The sequence below is a fragment of the Poecile atricapillus genome, chromosome 1 (genome assembly GCF_030490865.1).
Source record: "Poecile atricapillus isolate bPoeAtr1 chromosome 1, bPoeAtr1.hap1, whole genome shotgun sequence".
In the NCBI taxonomy this organism is placed as follows: Eukaryota; Metazoa; Chordata; class Aves; order Passeriformes; family Paridae; genus Poecile; species Poecile atricapillus.
This window is the reverse complement of record NC_081249.1, coordinates 73,068,216-73,090,697: the sequence shown is the minus strand read 5'-3', so window position 1 is coordinate 73,090,697 and position 22,482 is coordinate 73,068,216. Positions and strand designations below refer to the sequence as shown.

Below are 22,482 nucleotides of genomic sequence, written 5' to 3'. Positions count from 1 at the left end.
ATGGCTGCTCCCTGGACATTGAATGTGCAATGTGCACCAAGTGTCCCAATCTTGTGTTGTTGAGGGAAGATGGAATTAGACCATGGATGAAATACTGTTGGCCATTTTTGCTATGCACTGTGTGCGTGTGCACTTTAAGTGTGTCACATCTGTGTGTGGTTTGGTTTCCCATTCCTGGTAAGTTTTGAGAGAAACTACTCTTGCAGCCAAACAAGCAGAATAGTTGCATAGTATAAAACAATGCCTAGGAAAAATACTGGTCTGTGTTTTATTGTTACAGTGTTATTATGATGTAATACTATATTGTGTGATATGATCACAGAAAACAGGGAATGCATTACTGCATTTTGCATATTGAGGTACATAGATATATTGTTCCAGACAGTGTTCCTAGTGTAGCCCTAAAGGCACAGAAGATGGGCTTAAACTATCCTTTGAGTACCCCATGCCAGCTAAAATGTACAAGCTTTGATCATTATGGTTGGCAACAATTGCGATATCAGAGTATATGGTTATGTTTACAGGTACTGCCTGCAGGTTCATTAGAAGAGGAAGTAGGACACTTCCTTACTTAAATGGTTAATGGTAGTGGGCTCTTCTTTTCCTTTTTCCATTTTTTTGTGTGTTTGGTTGGTTTGGGTTTTGTTTTTTTTTCTTCTCCATTTGTTGGGATCTGTGACCTTCAACAGAGCCATTGCTGGGAATGATGCTTTGTAAGAGGTGTTAGCCATGACTCACTCTCTCTCTTGACACAGGTGCAAGTGTACACCACCTCCTTCACAGGCTTCTGAAATCACAACATTTTTGCAAAAGTCTTCTCACTTTTTCTTTGGCACTTTGTCTACTGCACAATTACTCAAGCTCCCAAAGTGTCAAGAAAGACACAGCAGTGCTATGCTTTAGAAAGGTAGAGAAAGCAGGTACTTATTTTCCTACTGAGGGGAAAAATGTTTTTAAATAACTTTCTGGTGTTTTATTTGCCTCAAAATATGCAAGGAGAAGGGACTTTTAAAATTCCTGTGGCTTTCTGTCATGATATTGTCCCCTTCACTAATCACAGACAAAGAATTCTCTTTTACCCTTCTGGAAAGCAGATTGTGGCATACCTGCTGTACATGACATGCCAGCCAAGTGAAAGATGATGGCTTGTTTCCATGCCCTTGTGTTTCTTCTGCTACACAGAGCTGCAGGGTTGGGAGAGACGTCACTAAAGTTGCTCGTCTCCTCCTGTGCATGGAGAACCTCGACAGGCCTCAGAGGAACTGTCTAGCTTATCTTGCAAAGTGTCCAATGAGGAGATCCCAAAATCCCTGGCCAGACTGTCCCACAGATAAGGGAGAAAGCTTTTACTAACATCATACTTAACTGTTCCTGACTCTAGTTGAGGACTTTTCTGTCCTTATCCAGTGGGACTATAGTGAGTTGGCTGTGGCTCCTCCCAGCAGAATGGGAGAAAAAACAGGCGGAGCAGAAGCAAGAAAAGCCATGGCTCCAAACAATGACAGCAAGATCACTCATCACGTAATTTTTTATGTCAGACAGACTTGGCTTGGGGAATTCAATTTAATTTATAGCCAGTTAATATAAATATTTAATTCCAAATCAGGTATCATGAAACAAAAAAGACAAACATTAAAATATTTAGGGGGAAGACTGTCTCCCCTTTTCCAGGCTTACTTCACTCCAAACATGTGTCCCCCTCACTACCTCACCACAGTGTCACTCCTACGCATTGTCACAGCTGCAGGTGGCAGTCTGTCCTTCCAGAGCAGCTGTGAGCAGTGCAGGGGACGAGGTCAGAATGTCACAGTTTTTGTCTGCTGATTCTTCCTTCTTGCACTTCTCCTGTTCTTAAGTGAGCAAGTCCCTCTGGGCATGCACCTGCTCTTCATGAGGCAGCTACTCATCCTCATGCCTTGGGGTTCCCTCATTCCCATCTTCTGCACTGTGGAGCTGACTAGAGCTGGGTGTGCCCATCATGGGGCAATCCCAAATTCTTCTCACAGCAACCACCTTGCAGCTCCCTGCTCCCAGAACCTTTCTATGGGCACCCATTGCTGTCTTCCATTTGTTACTTCCTATACATGGAAGATTGGTGGTTTCTTCTTCCACAAGCTGCTTTTTTTTCCCAGATTAGCTAAATGTGCTTCCTTCAGCCTTTCCCCATAGGTCTCCTTTCACTTTCTTTTGGATTCTTTCCATTTCATCTATGTTTTTTATAGCGTCATGCCTGAAACTGGATGTAGAAGTAGGGCAAGGACTTGTCTGACTTTAGAAAATGACATAATTGCATCTCTTGCCTTACCCCAGACAGTTATTGCACAACAGACACATATTTTGTTTTGCTTGTGTCTGATCACAATTGTCTCTTCACAGCTTTTTAAATGCATGTTAATTTCTCCTTCTGAAGTACTTACTAAGCACATTCTTAGTTATACCATGTTGATTTTGGACAGTCTCTCCAGTTTGCCTAATTTGTCCTGTTGAGTGCCTGCCATCCCTTTGGGCTTGGCAGCCTTATCCTCTCTTTTTCCTGTTCACACAGGACCTTGTGGGGCTCCTGCAGCAGCTAGCTCTGCTGTCCCTTCCCCTGTTGCTATGCACACCTGTACTTGCTCATCTGCTACCATTTCCTAAACACAGTGCACTCTCATGTTGGTATTTTGGGTCTCCTGCTTTCCCTCATCAAGTTATTGAGCTGCCTGTTATATCCCATACTTTTGGTTGGGCTGTGACGATTTTTTAAAGCCCCTACTTATATTTTTCTTTGCTTGTGAAATCTGTGCACAGGTGATAAATATGTTTGGCAGATTTAGTAGCCTCTCCCACGTTGTTTTGGAAATGATGGCTGTGTTTGGGCAAGGCTCAGACAGACTCCAAATTGCCTTTACAAACCGTGGAGCAAGTGAAGAGCATGGCTATGACATCTGCATTTTACTGAGCTCCATTTATGGTGAATACAAAAAGTCATCTAATAAAGAATTTTAATGTGTGTTTCAGCCACGGGAACAAAGAAGTATTTTCTTGTCGAGGAATCAAATTGGCAGTAGATTGGTTTTTGGAAAGAGGCCACAAGGATGTTACTGTGTTTGTGCCAGCGTGGAGGAAAGAACAGTCGAGACCAGATGCTCTTATAACAGGTAAGCTCCGTCGTTGCTTGTTTGTTCAGTGTTTTGTCCAGCAGGAGTGCTACTGCTCAAATGAACAGACCTTTAGCAATGGAAGGCTGTAACAGAAAGTATCACTGTGTAGTAACTTCCTTGTGATCTATAGGCAGGAAAAAGACAAAGCAACTCCCTCTCCAAGTCCTCCTGTTCTGTTCTGCTCATCTACTCAAGTTTACATAACGTTGCTACTTACTTCTTGAAGAACGTAATTGCCTTTTTTTAAATCTGCTATGTCTGTGCAGCATTAGTAGCAAAGAGGTTTGAAGTTAGTAATTTGCTGGGTATTATTTCTTGTGAGTAGATTCTGCCAGGCTGGCCTGTCACTGCCCATGTTTTGGGTTATAGGAATTATCCGGACAGGAAGGGAATGGTTCCCCTCTTTGTCATTACTATTAGCAAATAGACAACTTTCAAAAATTTTAATTTTGAATGTGTTTACCTAGAAAAAAAAATTGGAATAGAGTTATTTTTCCCTTCATCAAACTAACAGGTTCTATGTGATGACTGGACAGACATCCTGCAACTGCCATAAAGTTGAAACAGAAAGGAATTGGGGGTTAAATAAACCCTTGAACTTGGAGAGGAGGAAGGGTTTGGTTCAGTTTGTTTTTTTGGGGGGAGGGGTGTCCAACACAGCTACCATTAAGAGAGAGGAAACTTTTAAGACTAATAGCTGTCACTTCTAAAAGAATACAGACACATGTTTTGATTGCCATGTGCATTTTCAAATATCTGGAAAGATCTCTCAACACTTCATTCCATTTGCTTGATTGCTACTACAACATAGCATGTTAACACAAGGAAACATTTGGAAAGCTGCTGTTACCCTGTTGGCACTGGTAGTCTGCAGCCTTTCTCTTGTAGCCATTCTCTTTTGTTGTACTAGTGTTTGGGGTATGAGAAGAGCACTGGCTAAGTAATAAAAATTTGGCCACTCAGAATTAAATTGTGACATCTGCTTGAAGCATGCATAGGGCTAAATGTCCCAAAAGGTGTTTCAGGAAAGCGGCAAGGCTAGAATTGATCTAGCAATGGTCAATTGTCTAGCATTGAGAAATTGGTTTTCCATGTGTCCTCATGGACCCTGAAAATGGGAGGAAAATCAGAGCAGGTTATTGTATCTTCTATAAAAACTGCATCTTCTGTTTTCCTCTAAGGATGCAGGAAGCCATTGTGCTACCTGTAAAAATACCTGGTGCTGACACTCTGTTTCCAGAGATATGCACCTGAAATACGCGGCCAGCTGGAATTTTGAAAAAAACCTAGATGACTAACGTGGCGATGTTTCTAGACTGTCAGCATTCATGAAAGCCTCTTGGACTAAACAACAGCCACATCTTTCTTACCAGTACCTGCCAGTCATCACATGGCAAATTTTTTATTCTTTTTTAGCAGGGAAAAAAAAATCACCTTCCATCTCACTCTCACTCATCATTTAGCACATTGTGCGGGGTTGAATACAAAAAGGTTGTATTTCATTTAAAATCTTGTGCTTTTTCTACTAAGCAAATAAATGCTTGTATCAAATATATTGCTTATTTTTAATCTTAATCCTGTATTTCTCCATGTTGGAATATTATTTTTTTTTCCCAGATGGAACATGTTTCCTGTCAAGTTTCTTATGCTACAAAACAGTTGAGTTTTTTGAGATCTTAACCATTACTAATAGTCATGACTCATATTCACTCTGCAAGCATCTTCTGCTGGTTTAGATGCTGCCTATTTTTTTTGGTGTATTTTTCTTTTATAGCTTGTCTGCTCCAAGGAGACTGATAGGTATGAGAATCAACATAGAGGGTAGGTGTCCCAGTGCTAGATACAACCTCCTTCGTAGCCGGAGGTCTGTGTTTCAAAGCTCCTTGGGATCTCCAGGTTCTACACAGGAAAAGGGAAAATAAAAGACTTTTGGGATATGTGAGTGACAGATTGTGTAGAACAAGAAGGAACTACATAAAATACTAAATACGCTTATTTAGAAGGATTGAAGAGAAATCTGTTTGGCTTTGATAAGAACTTACATATAAATGTGTAAATCATTCAAGGAAATAGACAATCTAAACTATTACTGGTGTTACTAAAAAAACCAAACCAAACCAAACCACCAACCTTTTTGCTGTTGGTTATAAAATGACATCAGATGTCTTTCTAGGGAATGCTGTTAATATTTGTGGAGAACCTGAATGCTTGTACAGAATGTGGGTTTTCTAGTCCTTGTGGGTACCCCTCCTCTTGATGTGCAGAGACGTTCATGAGACAGTCCCATTAATGTGAACTACTGGAATTCTTTCAAAAGATGTTTCTTGCTGGGTTCTACAAAGAAATGAAAACGGTCTCTCTTTACCAAGGAGTTCAGTTATGGGAAGACTGTGTCTGTACTTGGGTATAATCTTCGTATTCAGTGGTGTTTAAAATGATCCTTTCAGTCAGAGGAGTTTTGCACCAGCGTTTTGATAAAAAGTTTTTTCTTTTGAGCCACAGGAACATGAACAAGGTCCCCTGTGTTAGTCTTAGGGAAATGGTTTGGAGCAGGAAGTTTTGATTTGATTTTAGGGTTTTTTGGAAGTATTGCCAGCTAACTGCTGACTGTAAGTTCAGATATCACATCTGGGACACCTTCTGAAGGACTATAACCATCTAAGACATTTTTAGTCCTAAATGCTTGGATTTTCCTCCTCAAGTCTAATATCTTTAGAGATTAAACAAACTTTTTTCTTTTCTTTCTTGTTTGACTTTTGATTCTTATTCCTTGTAGATCAAGAAATCTTACGTAAATTAGAAAAGGAGAAGATTCTCGTGTTCACACCATCCCGGAGGGTGCAAGGGAGAAGGGTGGTGTGCTATGATGACCGATTTATAGTGAAGCTGGCATTCGAGTCAGATGGCATCATTGTCTCTAACGATAACTACAGGGATCTAGCTAATGAAAAGCCAGAATGGAAGAAGTTCATAGATGAACGCTTGTTGATGTATTCTTTTGTTAATGACAAGTAAGTCATTCTGTCTTTACGTGTGCCGCTAAAATAATTGAGGAAAGGACAGTTTGAAGATTTGTACGATTTTTTTATTTTACACAGAAGTCATTAGGTATGTGTAGGAAAGCAAGAGGAGTAATCAATAAATAAGTTTGGTCTTCTGATTAAAAGTACTTGGAATTGGTTTTGTAGCAACATTTTTATGTCTTTTTACGTTATTTTTTCCTCTTACATGTTTTCCTCATACATGTATGCCAGTGTATGTTTGATATATGCTATGTTCCAGCTCTGTTGATGTACTGAGCCAACAGTTCTGAGTGCCTGTGGTTAGACTCCTAAGTCCTAGAGTCATAGAAAAATCCAAGTTGGAATGAACCTCAGGGGGTCTGTAGTTCAACTGTTTGATTAGTTCCATCTATAGTGATTGTACCCCAGCCTACAGATCAACTGCAGTTACTGCTGGTGGCTTCTTCTAATGGGAGGGACTCGGTGCTCCCCCAAGCAGGCTCTTGTGTTGAGGTACCTGAATGCTGATGCAAGAATCCTAGGCCATCAGCACAGTTTTGCAAAGCTAGTAGTGGTGTTTTAAGAAATGGCTGCCTGTATTGCAGCCCTTACATTTGACTTTGGGATGGGTTATTTGCAGCCCTGCTTTGCCACAAAGCATCAGCTGAGCTGGACCAAAGGTGTCTGTAGCAGTCTAGAGGTGTCCACACTGTCTGTTCCTGTGGCCTACCTCTCAGGCAGTACCTGCAGCAGAAAGATGGCCTTCCAAAACTATGTACTCCCAAAACTACTAAAGTATGAAAAGGCTTGTTTGCTTCCATAACACTTTGTTCTTTCTTTATAGATTTATGCCTCCTGATGATCCTCTTGGCCGCCATGGTCCAAGTCTGGACAATTTTCTTAGGAAGAAACCTATTGTGCCAGAACATAAGAAGCAACCATGTCCATATGGTAATCTGATTTAACCCATCAAATTTTATATACTGGGACTGGGTACCAAGCTCCTGCTTTATTTTAACACTGCCAAAACTGTTTAAAACTCTTTAACATTGGTTTTAATGTTGTTGTCTTAGCCTGAGACGGGTTGAACTGCTGAGCTGATGGTGGAAACTGAAGTGATTTTTTCATGTGCTACTTAAACAACATTTCTATCCACTAATTGAACTAAAGGACCAACTTAGTTAATCATTCATTGGAATAAATCCAAATCAGCACCCAAATTCTGCAGATTCCAGAAGCCCTTTTCTAATGTCATGAGATATTGAGGTTTGCTTCCTTAAAATTAATTGAGCTATCTTAAGTTTAGCTACTGAGCATTCCTACAGGCATCTTGACTGAGCTGAAACCTGCTGGCCTTTTGGCTGTGGGACCTCCCTGTTAAGTTTTCAGCCTTTATATTGCCTTGGCCCAACAGAGCAGGTGTGTACAGCCTCCCTGGCAGTGCCACATCCAGCTCAAAACGTGGCTGGTAGTGTTGGTCCGCATTCCCAGAGCACCAGCTGCAGGACACTACCACTGCCTCTTTTTTCCCCACAAAATAGGAGAGGAGCTCTTAGAGCACACCCTGTGTTGCACAAAACCAATCTTGTTTGCAAGATCTTTCAAATCAACAGTAAAATTTCAAATGAGGCGCATTTCTGTTATTTGATGGCTAACAGATTTTGTCTGAAGTTTTTTAAATCTGATTATGTTTGTATTAATAGGGAAGAAATGTACCTATGGACACAAATGCAAATACTATCATCCAGAAAGAGGAAATCAGCCTCAGCGATCCGTAGCTGATGAACTTCGTGCCATGTCTAGAAGCACAGCTGCCAAAACTACAGGTGAAGGAGGACTGGTAAAAAGCAATAGTGTTCCCTGTAGCACTAAAAGTGAAGGCACTTCAGAGCTGAAGCGTGCTGCTCCAAAGAGGCAATCGGATCCTAGTATAAGGACTCAAGTCTATCAAGACTTGGAGGAAAAGCTTCCCACCAAAAACAAATTGGAAACCAGGTCTGTACCTTCTTTAGTTAGTATACCAAGTTCCTCTGCTGGAAAACCCCAAAGTACTGCACCTTTAACTAACGGCCTTCCATCCGGAGTTCACTTCCCACCTCAGGATCAAAGACCACAGGGACAGTATCCTACAGTGATGATGGCAACCAAAAATCATGGAACACCAATGCCTTATGACCAGTATCCAAAATGTGAGTCTCCGGTGGATGTAGGGTACTACTCTATGCTGAGCGCGTATTCAAATCTCAGTATATCTGGACCGCGTAGTCCTGAAAGGCGCTTCTCCTTGGACACAGATTATCGGATTAGCTCTGTAGCTTCCGACTGCAGCAGCGAGGGGAGCGTCAGCTGCGGCAGTAGCGATTCCTACGTGGGTTACAGCGACCGCTCTTACATGAGTTCGCCTGACCCACAGCTGGAGGAGAACTTGAAGTGCCAACACATGCACCCCCACAGCCGCCTTAACGCTCAGCCCTTCCTACAGAGCTACCACGAGCCCCTCACTCGAGTGCAGAGCTATAGTCACGAAGAACCAAAGCATCACCACAAATCTCCCATTCCGTATATGGCTGTGCATCTGCAGCATCCAGCCGTCGGTGCTCGATCCAGTTGTCCCAACGACTACTCCGCACCTCAGAGCTCATCTCATTCGAAGACGCTGCATCTGGGGAGAGCCCTGGTGTCCACGAGAATAGACAGCATTTCAGACTCACGTTTGTACGAAAACTCTCCGTTAAGACACAGAAAGCCTTACTCTGGCCAGGAGGGGCTGGGAGGTTGGGATAGGCAGAGTTACGGGATGGATGCCTACGGCTACCGCCAGACGTACTCCTTGCCCAGCAACCCCACGCAGCCGTGCTACGAGCAGTTCGCCTTCCAAAGCCTTCCCGAGCAGCAGGACCAGCCCTGGCGCGTACCTTACTGTGGAATCCCGCAAGACCACCCCCCAAGGCTCCAAGACACCCGGGAGAAGGTTTACATTAACCTCTGTAACATCTTCCCCCCCGATCTCGTGAGGATGGTGATGAAGAAGAACCCTCACGTGACGGACGCTCAGCAGCTCGCTGCGGCCATCTTAGTGGAGAAATCTCAGCTAGGTTATTGAGAGATGACGCATCTTTGTGGTGTCTCGTAGTTTTCAGCTCAGCTAATGCTGAGGGAGGTTTGCTACAATAGCATTTGGGATCTCCTTCTCAGCAAGGAGGTTATATAGTAATCCGTTTATGTGAAATACTGTATCATGGAGTCTGTATGTATAGCCCCATGCATTGGAAGTACCAGATAAGTTTTGTGTTCTAGTTTGAAATTTTTTAAATGGCTATTTTCACATCTGGAGGATGTTTCTGTTTAAATTAATATATATATATATATATATATATATATATAAAAAAAAAAAATCTGTGGTCTCTGGTTATAATCTTTGGTGCATCAGGGGTTTATATGCAGCACTTTCTTATCATTGTTACATTTTGTTGGAATTTTTTGGTTTTGTTTTTTAACTTGCTGGATGCTTATCCTTGGGCTGTGAGATATTAACCTGCAGAAAGAGGATTTTGCTACTTCTGGCAGGCAATTTTCAAGCCAATTTTCAAGCCAAGTTTCTGAACTTTTTACACCACCACGAGTATGTCTGATGTATGTTTGTTTGTTTGTTTTTGTGAGTTTTTTGTGCTGTAATCTCCTGTTTGTAGAAAACAAAGTTTTACTGCAGCACTGACTTAACTTTTTGAAACAAGTAACTAAGTTACCAGTTAACAGTGAAATGGGTAACAATATATTGGTAATTTATAGTATGGCACTTTTCATTGCTTTGTTTTGCGTAAATAGTTACAGGTTTTTGTTGATGCAGTCAATTAGTAAGATCAGATGCAAGCAGAGGAGAAAAGGAATTTTTTATTTTTTTTTACTAATTTATGGGTATGTTAAAAGCCTTACTGCCTGATTTTCAAAGGTACTGAGAATTTGCAGCCCCCTGGGAAGCTAAGAGAAACTGCAAATGCTCAGAACCACCCCAAACCAGGCCATCCTGTTTCAGTTCCTGTGTGTTGTTACCCAGCTCTGTGTATTTCTGGTCAGTAGATAGGGACCTGAAATCGTAGGGCCCTGTTTAGTTGTTTTATATGTTTTTCCTTTGTATTGCTGCACAACTGTACTGGATAAAATATGCTTTTCATAAAATATTTACCTGTTTTTAAATGAATTTAATTATCTCAATGCAAGTTTTGTATTTAAGATACTGTTTGATTTCTTTTGCTATTTATCAAGGCTGGCCTGAAAAGGTTTTGTGTGTTCAGGATATGCAACATTTTTAACTGCACTATGGTAATGATATTGTAGCTCAAAATAATAACTTAAACTTTTTTTTTTTTTCCTTTTTTGGCTGGGGAGGGGAGGGTTGTGGGGAGAGAAGATACCATATGTGTTCCTGGAGTTAGTTTTTCGCTTTTTGCATTGTGTAGGCCTGATTCTTGCCACAAATAGGGTAGTTTTAGACACAGACAAGCCAAGTCTGTTTTAGCATTAGTAAGGGATATTTCTGGTTTAAAGTCATGGGTTTTACTAGCACCTCTTAAGCTTTTTATATATATATATATATATATGTGAAAAATAGAAATAGCTTTTGCAAATGATGTCAGATGTACTTCCATGACATGATCAGCTGCCCACAGTTCTAGGTTTCCATCCATTGTAACAATGTTCAGTGTTAAAAAAATGTCACTCGTTTACACTACTACAGCTGATAATTTTGGTACACTCGCTGGAATTTTAAGTAAGGCCCTGAAGAACCAGAAAGTACCTTTTACTGTTGATACAAATTGTATCTTTTTAACTGAGAACTATTTTGATTTGTAGATTAGAAACACAAATATATAATTATAACTAGTCTTTTGGGCAACATTTTATCCCTTATTTAAAAATTAGAGATTTCAGACATAGAATAGACTTAGGAAAGTGAAAGTAGGTATTTATTTAGACGTCTGTCTCAATTTCACATACTAAAAGGAAAAAAATAAACTATTGGCATCTTCCTTTTAAAATCTTTGTAGTGGGAACTCACTAAAATAAAGGTAAAATGCTGCCTGAAAATGATGTCCAAGCACCTTTGAATACGAAGACGTTTTCACTACTTGTACGACACCATGTGTTGCAGCAAGTAGGGTTTGGGTATACAGTAAATGCTTCTAAAGAGCATTGTGCTATAGACATATCCAATAATCTGAACCATGTTCAGCAAACCAATTCAGGACGTGGTGCTCCTGCAGTTCCACTGCCGGAGCGCTGCAGGTTGTGCCATTGCCTGCCCGCGTGGCAAGGCCATGGGGGCTCCACACCATCTGTCCTGCGCTGTCTGTTTAGGGAGAAGACCTCTTCACATGTGGCAACAGTTTTCCCTGGATTTGGTTGGTCGCCATCCGTAGAGCATGTTTTAATGTAGAGACTGATGCAGCGCTGACGCTGAGGTTTGGACTGGGAAATGGGTCTCATCTTAGTTGTACGCTAAGATTTGGTTAAATTGAATTACACTGAAGTACTACACCATAGTGTAGATGCAGCTGTTTTAATAATGCAGTGATTGTGTTTGTGTTTTTAATGGGTTTCTACTTTTTTTTTTAATGTAGGTATATACTTCTGCCAAAAGTTCGATTCCTTAAAGCATGAACTGAAACGTGCATATGTAATAGAAGTGTTTTGTGTTTTTTTCTGTGATGTGGGCACCAGGATGCTCCTGCCATGCACATGTCACAGCCTGGCCTAGAGCAGGGGCTCAGCAGGCTTAGCCATTGGGATAGCAGTGTGAGGAGCTGCACTGCCCAGGCCTGAGTTACCAGTGTCCATTGCCTCTGCACACAGCCAGGGCAGTACTGAATCCCCACAGGGCGGTGATCGCTTGGGAATTCTTGTGATAGGTTCTGTGCTTTGCACCCAGGCGCTGAAAATGCTTTAAAAATACAAGAGCAGGAGTAATTTGTTGGATTTTAATGTTGTGCAATGATGTGCTAGTTCCCCTTAGACTCGCTTATGTTGGGTAAAGGACATTTACTGTGGACAAAATGTTTGCCTTGATACTTCCTTTTGTTTTGCTGTGGTAACAGGTGGAGGAATTGTGTGTGAACATCTCCACGATGAGATCATTCTGTATGTTTAACAAATTCTAAAGAGCTCACCAGTAACAAACATGGATGCAATGATGCTGGCCAAATACTGCCTTTGTCTATGTAATTGCATTGATGCAAATAACTGAACTGTAACCTCCCGTGATCCTTAAATATCAGAAGTAATTCAGTGACACTGACTTGGCCGCAGCTGAGTGCCAGAGATGCAGTGAAGGATTTAGTACCTTCAAGGTAGAGCTGTCCCTCAGCTAAGAAGGCAAAACTTCCCTTTGTCTTCGGTACTTGAAAGATGTTTTGATACTTAGCAGAAGCTCTGTATTTTTAGATAAAATCCCAGGCTGCTATAACTGCATCAGTAATAGTATATACATATACAGTATTTTTAATGCACATACATTAGGCATTTGCCCACAACTGTTTTCAATACAGCAACATGTTGCAAATATTTAGAGTTTTTAAGTATGTCCTGTAGATAACTAACTTTGAGCTAAATATGCCCAGGCTATGACAGTATTAATCACTTTGGTTGTTTTTTTAATTTTTTCAAATATGTGTTTTATATATATATATATATATTTGTATATATACACACATATATTTGGCAGGTGGGTTTAAGATACTGCTAATGGTCTGAAGTAGGATCATACCTTTCCAGGTGTCCTATTTTCTTTGGTCTGTCTGAATTGTAGCTTGGTCCTCCAGTGCAGAATAGCTCTGGGGAGAGCCAAAAGCCTGATGTGTTCATGTGACGCCCCAAAAAGAGAAGGTGTGCCGGGCTGGGGAAGCCTTCGAAGGAGACTTCTGCAAGCCTCGGTGGGTGCGGACTGTTGCTGAGATGTTGATGAACTTCTGCTGTGAAAGTTGTAGCTAATGGTGAACACCTTTCCAAAAATATCAAAGCTGTCAGTGTAAACCGGAATACCTCACTTGGAAGGGGACACTGGGGACGTTTGCCCCAGCAGGGTGAGTGCCGGAGGACTGGACACCTTGGGTGAGAGATACTGCAGCATCTTCCACAGTAAGAGACTACCAAAACATTTACCAGATTTATCAGTTGATGGTTTGACCAAGGTATTTTCAATGTGTAAAGCTTGAAAAAGGAGACACAATGCTTTCCTGCTCTCTGGAGCGTTTAGAAAAATACCCAACTGACTTTTCATTGCTACTGAAAATTTAAAATACTGTGCAATTTAAAAGACCATTAAAAAAAAAAACTAAAAAAAAAAGTAGAACTTATTTATTTTTATTTACAGTGTGACTTGCTAATTTATTCATTGCATTATAAGGCCATGGTGGAATGCCATTTGTTGAAGTTTTTTTATCATAGGAATTAAAACTGCAGAGAAGAAAAACCAATAGATTTAAACTGAAACCTCTATGGCCTTGTTTCATTTTCTGTAAAAGGGCTGAGGTTTTATAAATGTCAAATCTCATGTTTTATAGACTTTGTAAATTTTAGAGAGGCACAGTTCAAGAACTTTGTTCAAATGAAATACGTTTGGGCACATTGTTTAGCCTAATCATGTAACTAAACCTAGAATCACCTGTGTTAAATGGTTTTTCCAGCTAACCTTTTGCTCAGTAACATGAGAGATGTTCAGATTTCATCTTTAGATGTTCTAGAATACATTTCTCAAGGTTTCATCAGAAGCTGCTGACCCAGTCACATAGGAAATGCACATTTGCCTGGGAAGCATCCTGCAGAATGCTGGGTTTTCCTTGCCATGCAGTACAGGGAGAGGTGCTGGTGCACATCAAGTCTCTCACAGATGTTTTTAAAGGCACTAATAACTACCATGTGTGGTTCATAGTTACCAGTGTGCTTGAAATAATTTTCCACCATCCATTTCCAGGTCTTAAAGGGTTGTCATAACTTGTGCTTGGAGTGTTTATTTCTCTGTCTACGCTTTAAGCCAAATGATTGCAATAGCTCTCGTTCCCAGTCACACTCAATAGCGCCGCGAGGGCTCAGTCTCCCAAACACCAACACGTACGCCTGACTTCAGCAGGAGCAGAGGTGTGGGCTGGCTTGTGGTGTGAGAGAAGACCTGAGTCAGACTGGCGTGTGTGTAAGTGCAGCTGGGCTGGGACCTTGAGGAGCACAGCTGGAGAGCCACCTCCTCCCAAGCACAGAGATCTCACTGGTGCTGAGAAGTCATTTGGCCAGAATTGCCCTTTGCAGGCATTGGGAACACCTACAAACCAAATTTACTTAGATGTTTGAGCACATCCATCCTCTTTTTTTCAAAGTACACCAATCTACTCTTTGCCTTATAAAACAAAACCTCTGCTTTTTTTGTAGAACAACCCAAATTTTTTTTTGTCTCAGATAAATTAACCATGTGAGATTGGCTGGTTGGTTACTTTTTATTTATCTAAAATACATTCTTAATGAAACTGAAATTTAAAAACTGCTTTCCCAGCATACAGTAGAATATCCTGCAAGGAAGCAATGCAGATACAGCAGCAATAACTGTATTTTGTAGCTCTTTTCCCAGTCATTTTCTGTGTTGAGTAGATAAGATTTTAATATTGTCCTGAAGTCCACTCTGGCAAAACCATTAGTTAAAAATAATGTTTGGGCTACTTGATAAAGCAATTGTCAAACTGGCTCTTCATTCCTTCACTGGTTGTTCTGTATTATTTCTGTGATGTGACTATTCACATCTTAAAACCACCTCTAAACCATACAAAAAACCATGTACTTGGATTCTGCTTTCAGAGAAAAAAAAATAAAGATTCATTTTCCTCATTGACGGGCTGTTTTTGTTTCATAAAAAATCTCTAGAGTAGTTAGCAATGAGTTATAGACAGCTTTGAGTTCCTACCTTCACAAAACCTGCAACAAAACTGCTCACTTTGGATAAACTAGAACAGTTTCAAAAACAGAAGCATGGAAAGGTTTGGTTTAGAAGGGATTTCAGAGATCATCCAGTCCCAACCCCTTGCCATGGGCAGAGACACCTTTCACTGGACCTGGTAAACCGGGCCTTGGACATCAGCAGGGATGGGGCTTCCACAGCTTCCCTGGGCAACCTGTTCCAGTGTCTCACCATTGTCACAGTGAAGAATTTCTTCCTAATATCTAATCTAAACCTATTTTCTTTTAGTTTAAAACCATTGCCCCTTGTCCTATCTGCCCATTTCCCTCCTTTTTGTAGTCCTCAAGATCCTAGAAGGTGCTATAAGGCTTCCCAGAGCCTCTCTTCTCCAGGCTGAATAAACACAACTCTCTTTATCTTTGATCAATGGACTGCTTTAACCATCCAGCTGTAACTTTTGTCTTCAGTGAGACCTCAGAGCCAATTCCACGCTTACATTCATTCCTCATTTTTGAAGAAATAGGTGTGCCGGATAATTAAGAGTTAATAAAGTCACAATTGTGATTTTCCATGTCCCTAAATATGCTGGTTTCTTCATAGGTGATTTGCTGGCACAGGTTGGATTTCTGTTTTTCAGATTGCTTCAAGAATGCCAAATACAGCTTTCTTTTACATATATATATATATATATATTTATTTATTTTTTTTTTTATTTTTTTTTTTATTTTTTATCAAAACAGCAAGCTGCTGGTATTTGTATAATCTGGTTCGGTCTCTTTGGATGGTGCTCCTACCACCACCTGAGGCTTCTCCTCCATAGCTCTGCTTTCTCCCCTGGGCTGAGCAAGGACCGTGAGTTTCCCCAGTTCAGTCAATTCTCTAAATCCCATGAGATCTGCCTACATCACCTGCAGGGCAGGCCTGGAGACCCTGTCACCAGTTTACAAATTTCTCTTGCAAAAGCTTTAACAAAATGCCTGCGAGCCTGGCAGGCATCAGAGCAGCCCCTGATGCAGGTTGAAGTATTGTGACACTGGAGATGAAAGGGCTCTGTCACTCATCCTGGAGCTGAAACCTGAACTTGACAACCTGCATGACCTTGTCTGATGAAGCTAAGGACAGGCTGCTGTACAAACACACAGGGATGCTCCTTGTGAGACCATTTCCAAGCAGGACAAAGTGTCACTTGGGCTGCTCTGGGCAGCATCCTCCAGCCTCACAGGATCTTTGAGCTCATTCTGTGCTGAAGAAACAGAAAGGACATTTAGAGGTTTTGTGTCCCAGTACATAAACTGCCCCCTTCACTGTAACTGTAAAGTCTGGCACAGAACTGGGCACATTATGAGCACATGCATTAAATACCACCATCATCCTGCTCCTCAGTGTCACAGCAGAGGAGGACCTGTGCTCAGTAACCTCAGCAGCCACTCCTGGGACACGTGGTGTGGCAGACCCAGCAGCATAAGTGTTGCTGCCTCCACCAACCAGCTCTGTCACACCCCATTTCATTCAGCCTTCACAGCAGGCTCCCACTCCTACAACCAGCACCAGGGAGGAGCTGCTGCCCTGCATTTCCCTGCCCATCCTTGGGGACATGTTCAACCCACAAGCCTGTTCAAGGAGAGCTTGGGGAAAGCTTCACGCTGAGGAAGACCTGCCTAAATCCACCTTGTAGGAGACCCAGGAGATCAGTCCTCCCTGGAGTTCTGCAGGGGAGGAGCAGGGGTGTCCCACTCCCAGCATGGGCAGCAGCTGGGTGCTGGGACACACGTGAGCACGCGGTGGCAGTGGTGCAGAAGATGTTCTGGTGCCATTCCATCTGATGGTCTCTATAGCAACCATCAGGCTTTTTCTTTCCCAGCTGAACTGCCAGGAGCAGCAGGTAGATATGACGGAAATTCAACGCTGCTATTAATTTACATGAGCTGGGTGAAGCGTAAGGAAGAGGAGTGTGGGGGAGAAGGAGCTGGCAATGTTCTCCAGGCAGGTTCCTTACGCCAGCCAGGATCACCTTACAGAGATCCCCAATTGCACTCTGGAACCAGAGATGCAGCGGTGGTTTGGGTGACCCAACATTCCAACCCACGGGAAGTGTCCTGAAAGGGGGAAAATTGCACTGGGCCAGGGTGCCTGGGAGAAGGAATTTTTTGGGTTTCATCCAGCTCTACAAAACTTTCAGGCATGCACAAATCTGGATTTTAACTTACGTTTTACAAATTTCAGGAATATAAATCTATTTTCCTTGATGGGGGAATAAAAAGTGAACTGAATTCAGTGACAGAACTCCCTGTGTCAGGCAGTGTTTTGATACCTGCTCGCTCCAGCAGCTGTTGGGGACTCTGGCATGAGTCGCATTTTTGCAGGATGCCTATAACCACAGAGATGCTGAGGCTCAAACCCAGTTAAACATTTTGGGTTTTTTGGGGGGTGCAGAGCACAGTGATCCTTAGCACTGACCTGCCCCCAGTGTTCTGCCCTGGTGTCATCATGGTCGCAATGGTGAGGAGGGGCACATGCTCCAGGAACCACAGAGAGGGATGATGTTATGTTTGTTTGATATCTGATTAAATGAGCTTCCCTTGGTTTCTCTGTGACAAAGTGATTTAATTAATGCTGAAACTTGGCATACACAGGACACGGCAAAGCCATTCACGGTTAGCATGGGCTACATCTATAGAATTATTTCTGAAAAAGGAAAATGTCAGCATGATAAAAATGGAAAGTGTTAGTGTGCCATGGGCTGCCAGGAAATGGGGCTGCTACCCTATTCTAAACCTGGATCAGACTTTTAATGAAAGTTAACTTGTTCGCCCAGCCTTTTAACATTTAAAACTAATTTAGTGGAACACCCACCCCCAGCTGAGGGCCAGCAAATGCCGCCGCAGGAGGCAGGCAGGCAACCACCCACTAAGTCATCAGTGCACATCAACTGCGGACAGCCAAGCGGCAGCAGAACTTCAGTCAGGCCATCACAAAAAGTGGGAAGAAACCCCCAAATGTCTGCAGATTTACAACATTGCCCTCCGCAGCCAGGGCAGTGAGGTGGCTGAGCAGCGAGACTCAGGGTGTCTGTGCCCCAGTGACTGCTCGCCTGCCTGGCCAGTGCTACCTGCAGCCCGGCTGCTCCCAAATCCACTCCCTGCTGCAGGCACAGGTGCAAAGACCACTGGCGAATTTAGAGGAAGGACCCCGGATGAACTGCAAGGAGAAGCAAAGCTGCTGGCCTGACATCAAGTGTGGAAATTGCATGGGGGAGAGCGGGACAAGGAAGGACACCACCGTTTCAGGTACCACTCTTTGATGCCAGCCATTTGCAGGCACGATTGAATTCTCTCTCCCCTTCCCTGCAAGATAGCATTTTTCAACATACAACTCTGCTACAACATTTCAGACAGACATTTACCTACCAGTAAATACTAATCTGCAATTCCATCAACATCCTCACCAGGCCAAAATCCTGACTGCTGCGGAGGTGACTGAGAAGCCATCTGCATCTGACCAGAGGCAGGACCGTGGCCCCCTCCCTTTCCCCGCGGGGCAGAGACTGAGACTAATTCGGGCCATTTGGGCTCATCCAAAGCGGCTGCTGCAGCAGAGCAAGCGCTGTTCCCAGGCTGGGTCCTCCAGCAGCTGCCAGGGGAGAGCTGCCACCCCTTCCCAGACCAGCTTCTGCTGGCTACTGCGAACCTGCACGTTGCAGCCAGTCCGGCCTGTCAGAGCCAGACCAGGCCGGCTTGAGCAAGGTTACAATCAACAGTGAGAGGGAGCCCAAAGCTTTCACTACATCAGAACCTCTATTTTCAGGTTTGTTTTTAAACCTGACTGCTGAGGTATACTTCATCTTCCCCAATTCCCCCTCTGCAGGACATTCACCAGAGAACTTCAACACTGACTAGAGAAGCTAAAAAGCATCCTAGGCAGCAAGGGCAGCACTAGCCAAAGTCCACAGGAATGGTTTGTGGTGGTACTGAAGGTATATTTGCATTAAAGGGTCTTACTGCCTACCTTTAACTGCTGATATCTGAAGCAATCACAGTCCCAAGGACGGCTGGTCCAAGCAGCAGCTATTGCAGAAACACCTGCTAGACATAAAACTCATGGAGGCCACTGTGCCTAGCTCCCCTGAGCACCAGGAACATCTCTAAGCCTCCACATGGGTCATGTAGGAGAGGGAGGCTGCAGAAACAATTTTAAATAATCACTCAAGTGCTGAGCAAGCCAGTCCCAACGCCCCAGTGATGGCCCACGTGTGCAAATCAGACCCTGAAACTCCACAGCTTTGGATTTTATGTTCCTCTTGGCATTCTAAACCCAAACCTTGTCTTCCAAGGGCTGAGCCATGGTCTTGCTTCAGCTGGTGATGTGCTGGTGTACCAATCAGAGGCAGGGGAGGCTTCCTTCTCAACAGCCCTGTCTCTGCAAGGGTTTAAGCAGGAGGCTGGCCATGACCCACTGCCCACCCTACCCACCTGCAGTCCTGAGGTGTGGGGGATGTGGCTCCAAACCCTGCCAGGATGGAGGGTCCAGGGCACACAGCCTCTCCTCCCTCAGCCAAGCTGGAGGGCTGCTGCCAGAAGTGGTGCCTACAGGAGGCACAGCAGCAGCACCAAGACAGGTCCCAGGTCCTTGGCATGCTTTCAGAGCCCCGGGGCAGCTTCCTCCTGGGGCAGTTATGACCCCATGATTTTGGGCACATGCCGGAGGCTTTGGCAGCCACTGCTTCAGATCCAAGTCCTCTGACGGATCTGCTGGCACAGTCCCCAGAAGGCCATTGTGCAAGAAGGCACTGCAAGGAACACAAAAGTTCACGCTGAGGAATATACCAAGGTTTGGTATATACCCAGGGGGTGCCATCTGGATTTGAGAAGAATTCGGGTGTCTATCTACCCAGTTAACAGCTTCCTTAATTACCAGCTGTCTTTTCTTTCAAGAGTAATCCATTCTTTGTAAATAAAGCTTCTCATTGACTTACCTGGTAATAGCACAAGATATTTACATGGAAAATCCACTTTGGATTGGTGCTACAAAATGAATTAAAACTTCTCAGAGAAGTGAAAGAAAATCCACTAGCACCACTGATCATCAAATGAATAGTGATTCTTTGGATGAATGTTAAAACCCATTTATTCAGGCTTTTGTGCAAGGGTGCACAGTCCAGCAGTTACGTATACACAGTATGCACATCCTGACAGCATACAAAAAGGCAAGGAGCAATGGGTGTTTACACTGGGAATGTATGTACAGACATATTAAACTGGGATTTTTACATTAGAAAATTATCTGACACTGTTCAGGTATCATCAAGGCTATTAGAAATTGTGTAGAAAACCAATAAAACTTGGAAAGTATCTACTGTTATTTCACTTTACCCAGGCTGGATAGAAGTCAGGCTTCCCACACTATATCACTTGTGGACGAAGCCTACAGGATGCCCCAAGCACTTTGGAGGGTCACATTACTCTAGCACATCCCATTACAAGTTAAAGAATAACACATTAGTATTATTTCCTGTTTTCCTGGAAAAAACAACAGCTTAAATACTTCAAATAGCTAATTTTCTCCTGGGAAAAGACATCAAAGGAAAGATTCAGAGACCACAAGAGAATCAAACACTAATGAAATGTTGTAACAGCACTTCCTGGTCCTTCCAAAAACTCTTCACAGACCAGGCACCTAATTTAAAGCACTGTACACTGTCCAGATTTACAGAAGTGCAATAGCAGGCCTTGGCAGACCCCAGGTCTTCTGCAGATCTTTACCTTGCTCCTATCCTAAGGGTTGCAAGAGATCGTACTTTTGTAACCTGCATAGAAAGACACAGAGAGATCAAATAGATTTAGCAAAGATAGAAAATGTTAGATAGACTAAACAATAGATAAAAATATGCAGCAACATCATATGAGCCATACTTCACTTCCTGTAGCTATTCCATATTTAATTCTGACTGAACTTTTTTCCTAAGGGGTCAGCAGAACCAGGGAGCCTCAGAAACACAGTGGTCTCAGAAACACACGATTCTTGTGGTCAAGGCACCCAGGGACCCGTCTTCACAGACTTTCATCTTGAAGATCAGGTCCAACTCTCTATGTACTCTTCTATGCCAATTTTTTGCACATAGCAGTTCAGTTTTGGTATTAAATTTTAGCATTATAAAGAACCTAACTGTAAATCCACCCAGGGAGCAGTTTTAAATGACCAATCTGCTCTTGCAGGTAACAGAAACCACATGTGAGTGCAACACAGATTGTGTTAAAACTGCTCCCAAAGATGGCTGAAATAAAATGCCTTGTACACAAATACACTGAATATAGGACATCCTTGTAGAACATTCAATCACAGCCAGTATGATTTCAGACATATTTTCCTTTTAGCACAGCACATGTGCTGCTTGCTGCGTAAGCTCTGGCATTTAGATTATTTTCTTTGTTCTTTTGCATGAGCCTTTTGGAGAAAAAGGTGAGGACAGCATAAAGGATCTCTCTCAAATTTATTTCTCTCCTAAAGTTCTCCGGTGGAAATCTTTACAATGAGTCAAAACTTACTTGAGTGGAGACACATTTCAAAAATGTATATTTTCCATGCTGAGTTTTACAAAAAAAAATTGTTGAAGTGGTTTAAAAATTGCTTTCCTTTTGGAGAATGACTCGTTTAATATATTATGACTAGGCAAAGAATAACCAGTATTTTATATTCAACATTCCTATGTGAACCTTCCTTTGTTGTGAGTATCTCATTCTGATTGTTTTAGAGAACGAAGCACTTCAGCTGTAAGCAGCAATATATCACAATACTCTTCAAAATTAATCAGGGAAAACAGTAAACAACCAGACTCTCTTTGATATTAGTAAGCAAGGGGAATAAACAGCTATTTAAAAGAAAGAAGCCTGCAATACCTTTTTTTTTTTTTTTTTTCCATTTATGAGTGCAGGTACAGCATGTAACGTGTAGGAACATCAAAACTCTATACCACAGCCTGTTTCCCTCACAGATCATTTTCTGGCACAGAAAGTCAGCAAGAACTTCCAGGGCTTGACCATAAGCAAATAAGGCATGTGGTTAAGACTGGTGTTTTAAAAGTCTGACAGCAATTCCTAGACATGGGTGGGGAGAAGGAACAGGTTTCTGTCAGTGAGTGAAACTGAAGGCTGGGGAGGCACCACTGAAACCAGTGAAATGCTTCCTGGTACTAAGAGATCCCCAGGAACAGCTGGCTGCTGGGATGGTTTTTTTTAGTCATATTTTAAACTCAGTTTTGAAAGGTCTCATTTTTAAAGCTATTCAAGATCAAAGTTCCTATAAGTAGCAATTTCTACATTTCACTTTAATACAGCCATTACAAGGCCTGATGCCACATGCTGTATTAGAAATCTCCAATTTAACCATGCTATCTACATATTTTTAT

The 22,482-nt window shown here is 42.5% G+C and overlaps 1 protein-coding gene across 2 annotated transcripts in view; it reads left to right on the top strand.

Moving 5' to 3' along the window:
- The window catches only part of ZC3H12C (zinc finger CCCH-type containing 12C), a 45,401-nt gene extending 30,389 nt beyond the window's left edge, over positions 1-15,012 (top strand). For both annotated transcript variants that reach the window (XM_058843918.1, XM_058843928.1), the window contains 4 exons: positions 3,001-3,140; positions 5,920-6,154; positions 6,990-7,096; positions 7,849-15,012. In XM_058843918.1, coding sequence (XP_058699901.1) covers positions 3,001-3,140; positions 5,920-6,154; positions 6,990-7,096; positions 7,849-9,248 — 1,882 coding nt within the window. In that variant the 3' untranslated portion in view covers positions 9,249-15,012. The remainder of the gene's footprint in view (positions 1-3,000; positions 3,141-5,919; positions 6,155-6,989; positions 7,097-7,848) is intronic.
- The last annotated feature ends 7,470 nt before the right edge of the window (positions 15,013-22,482 follow it).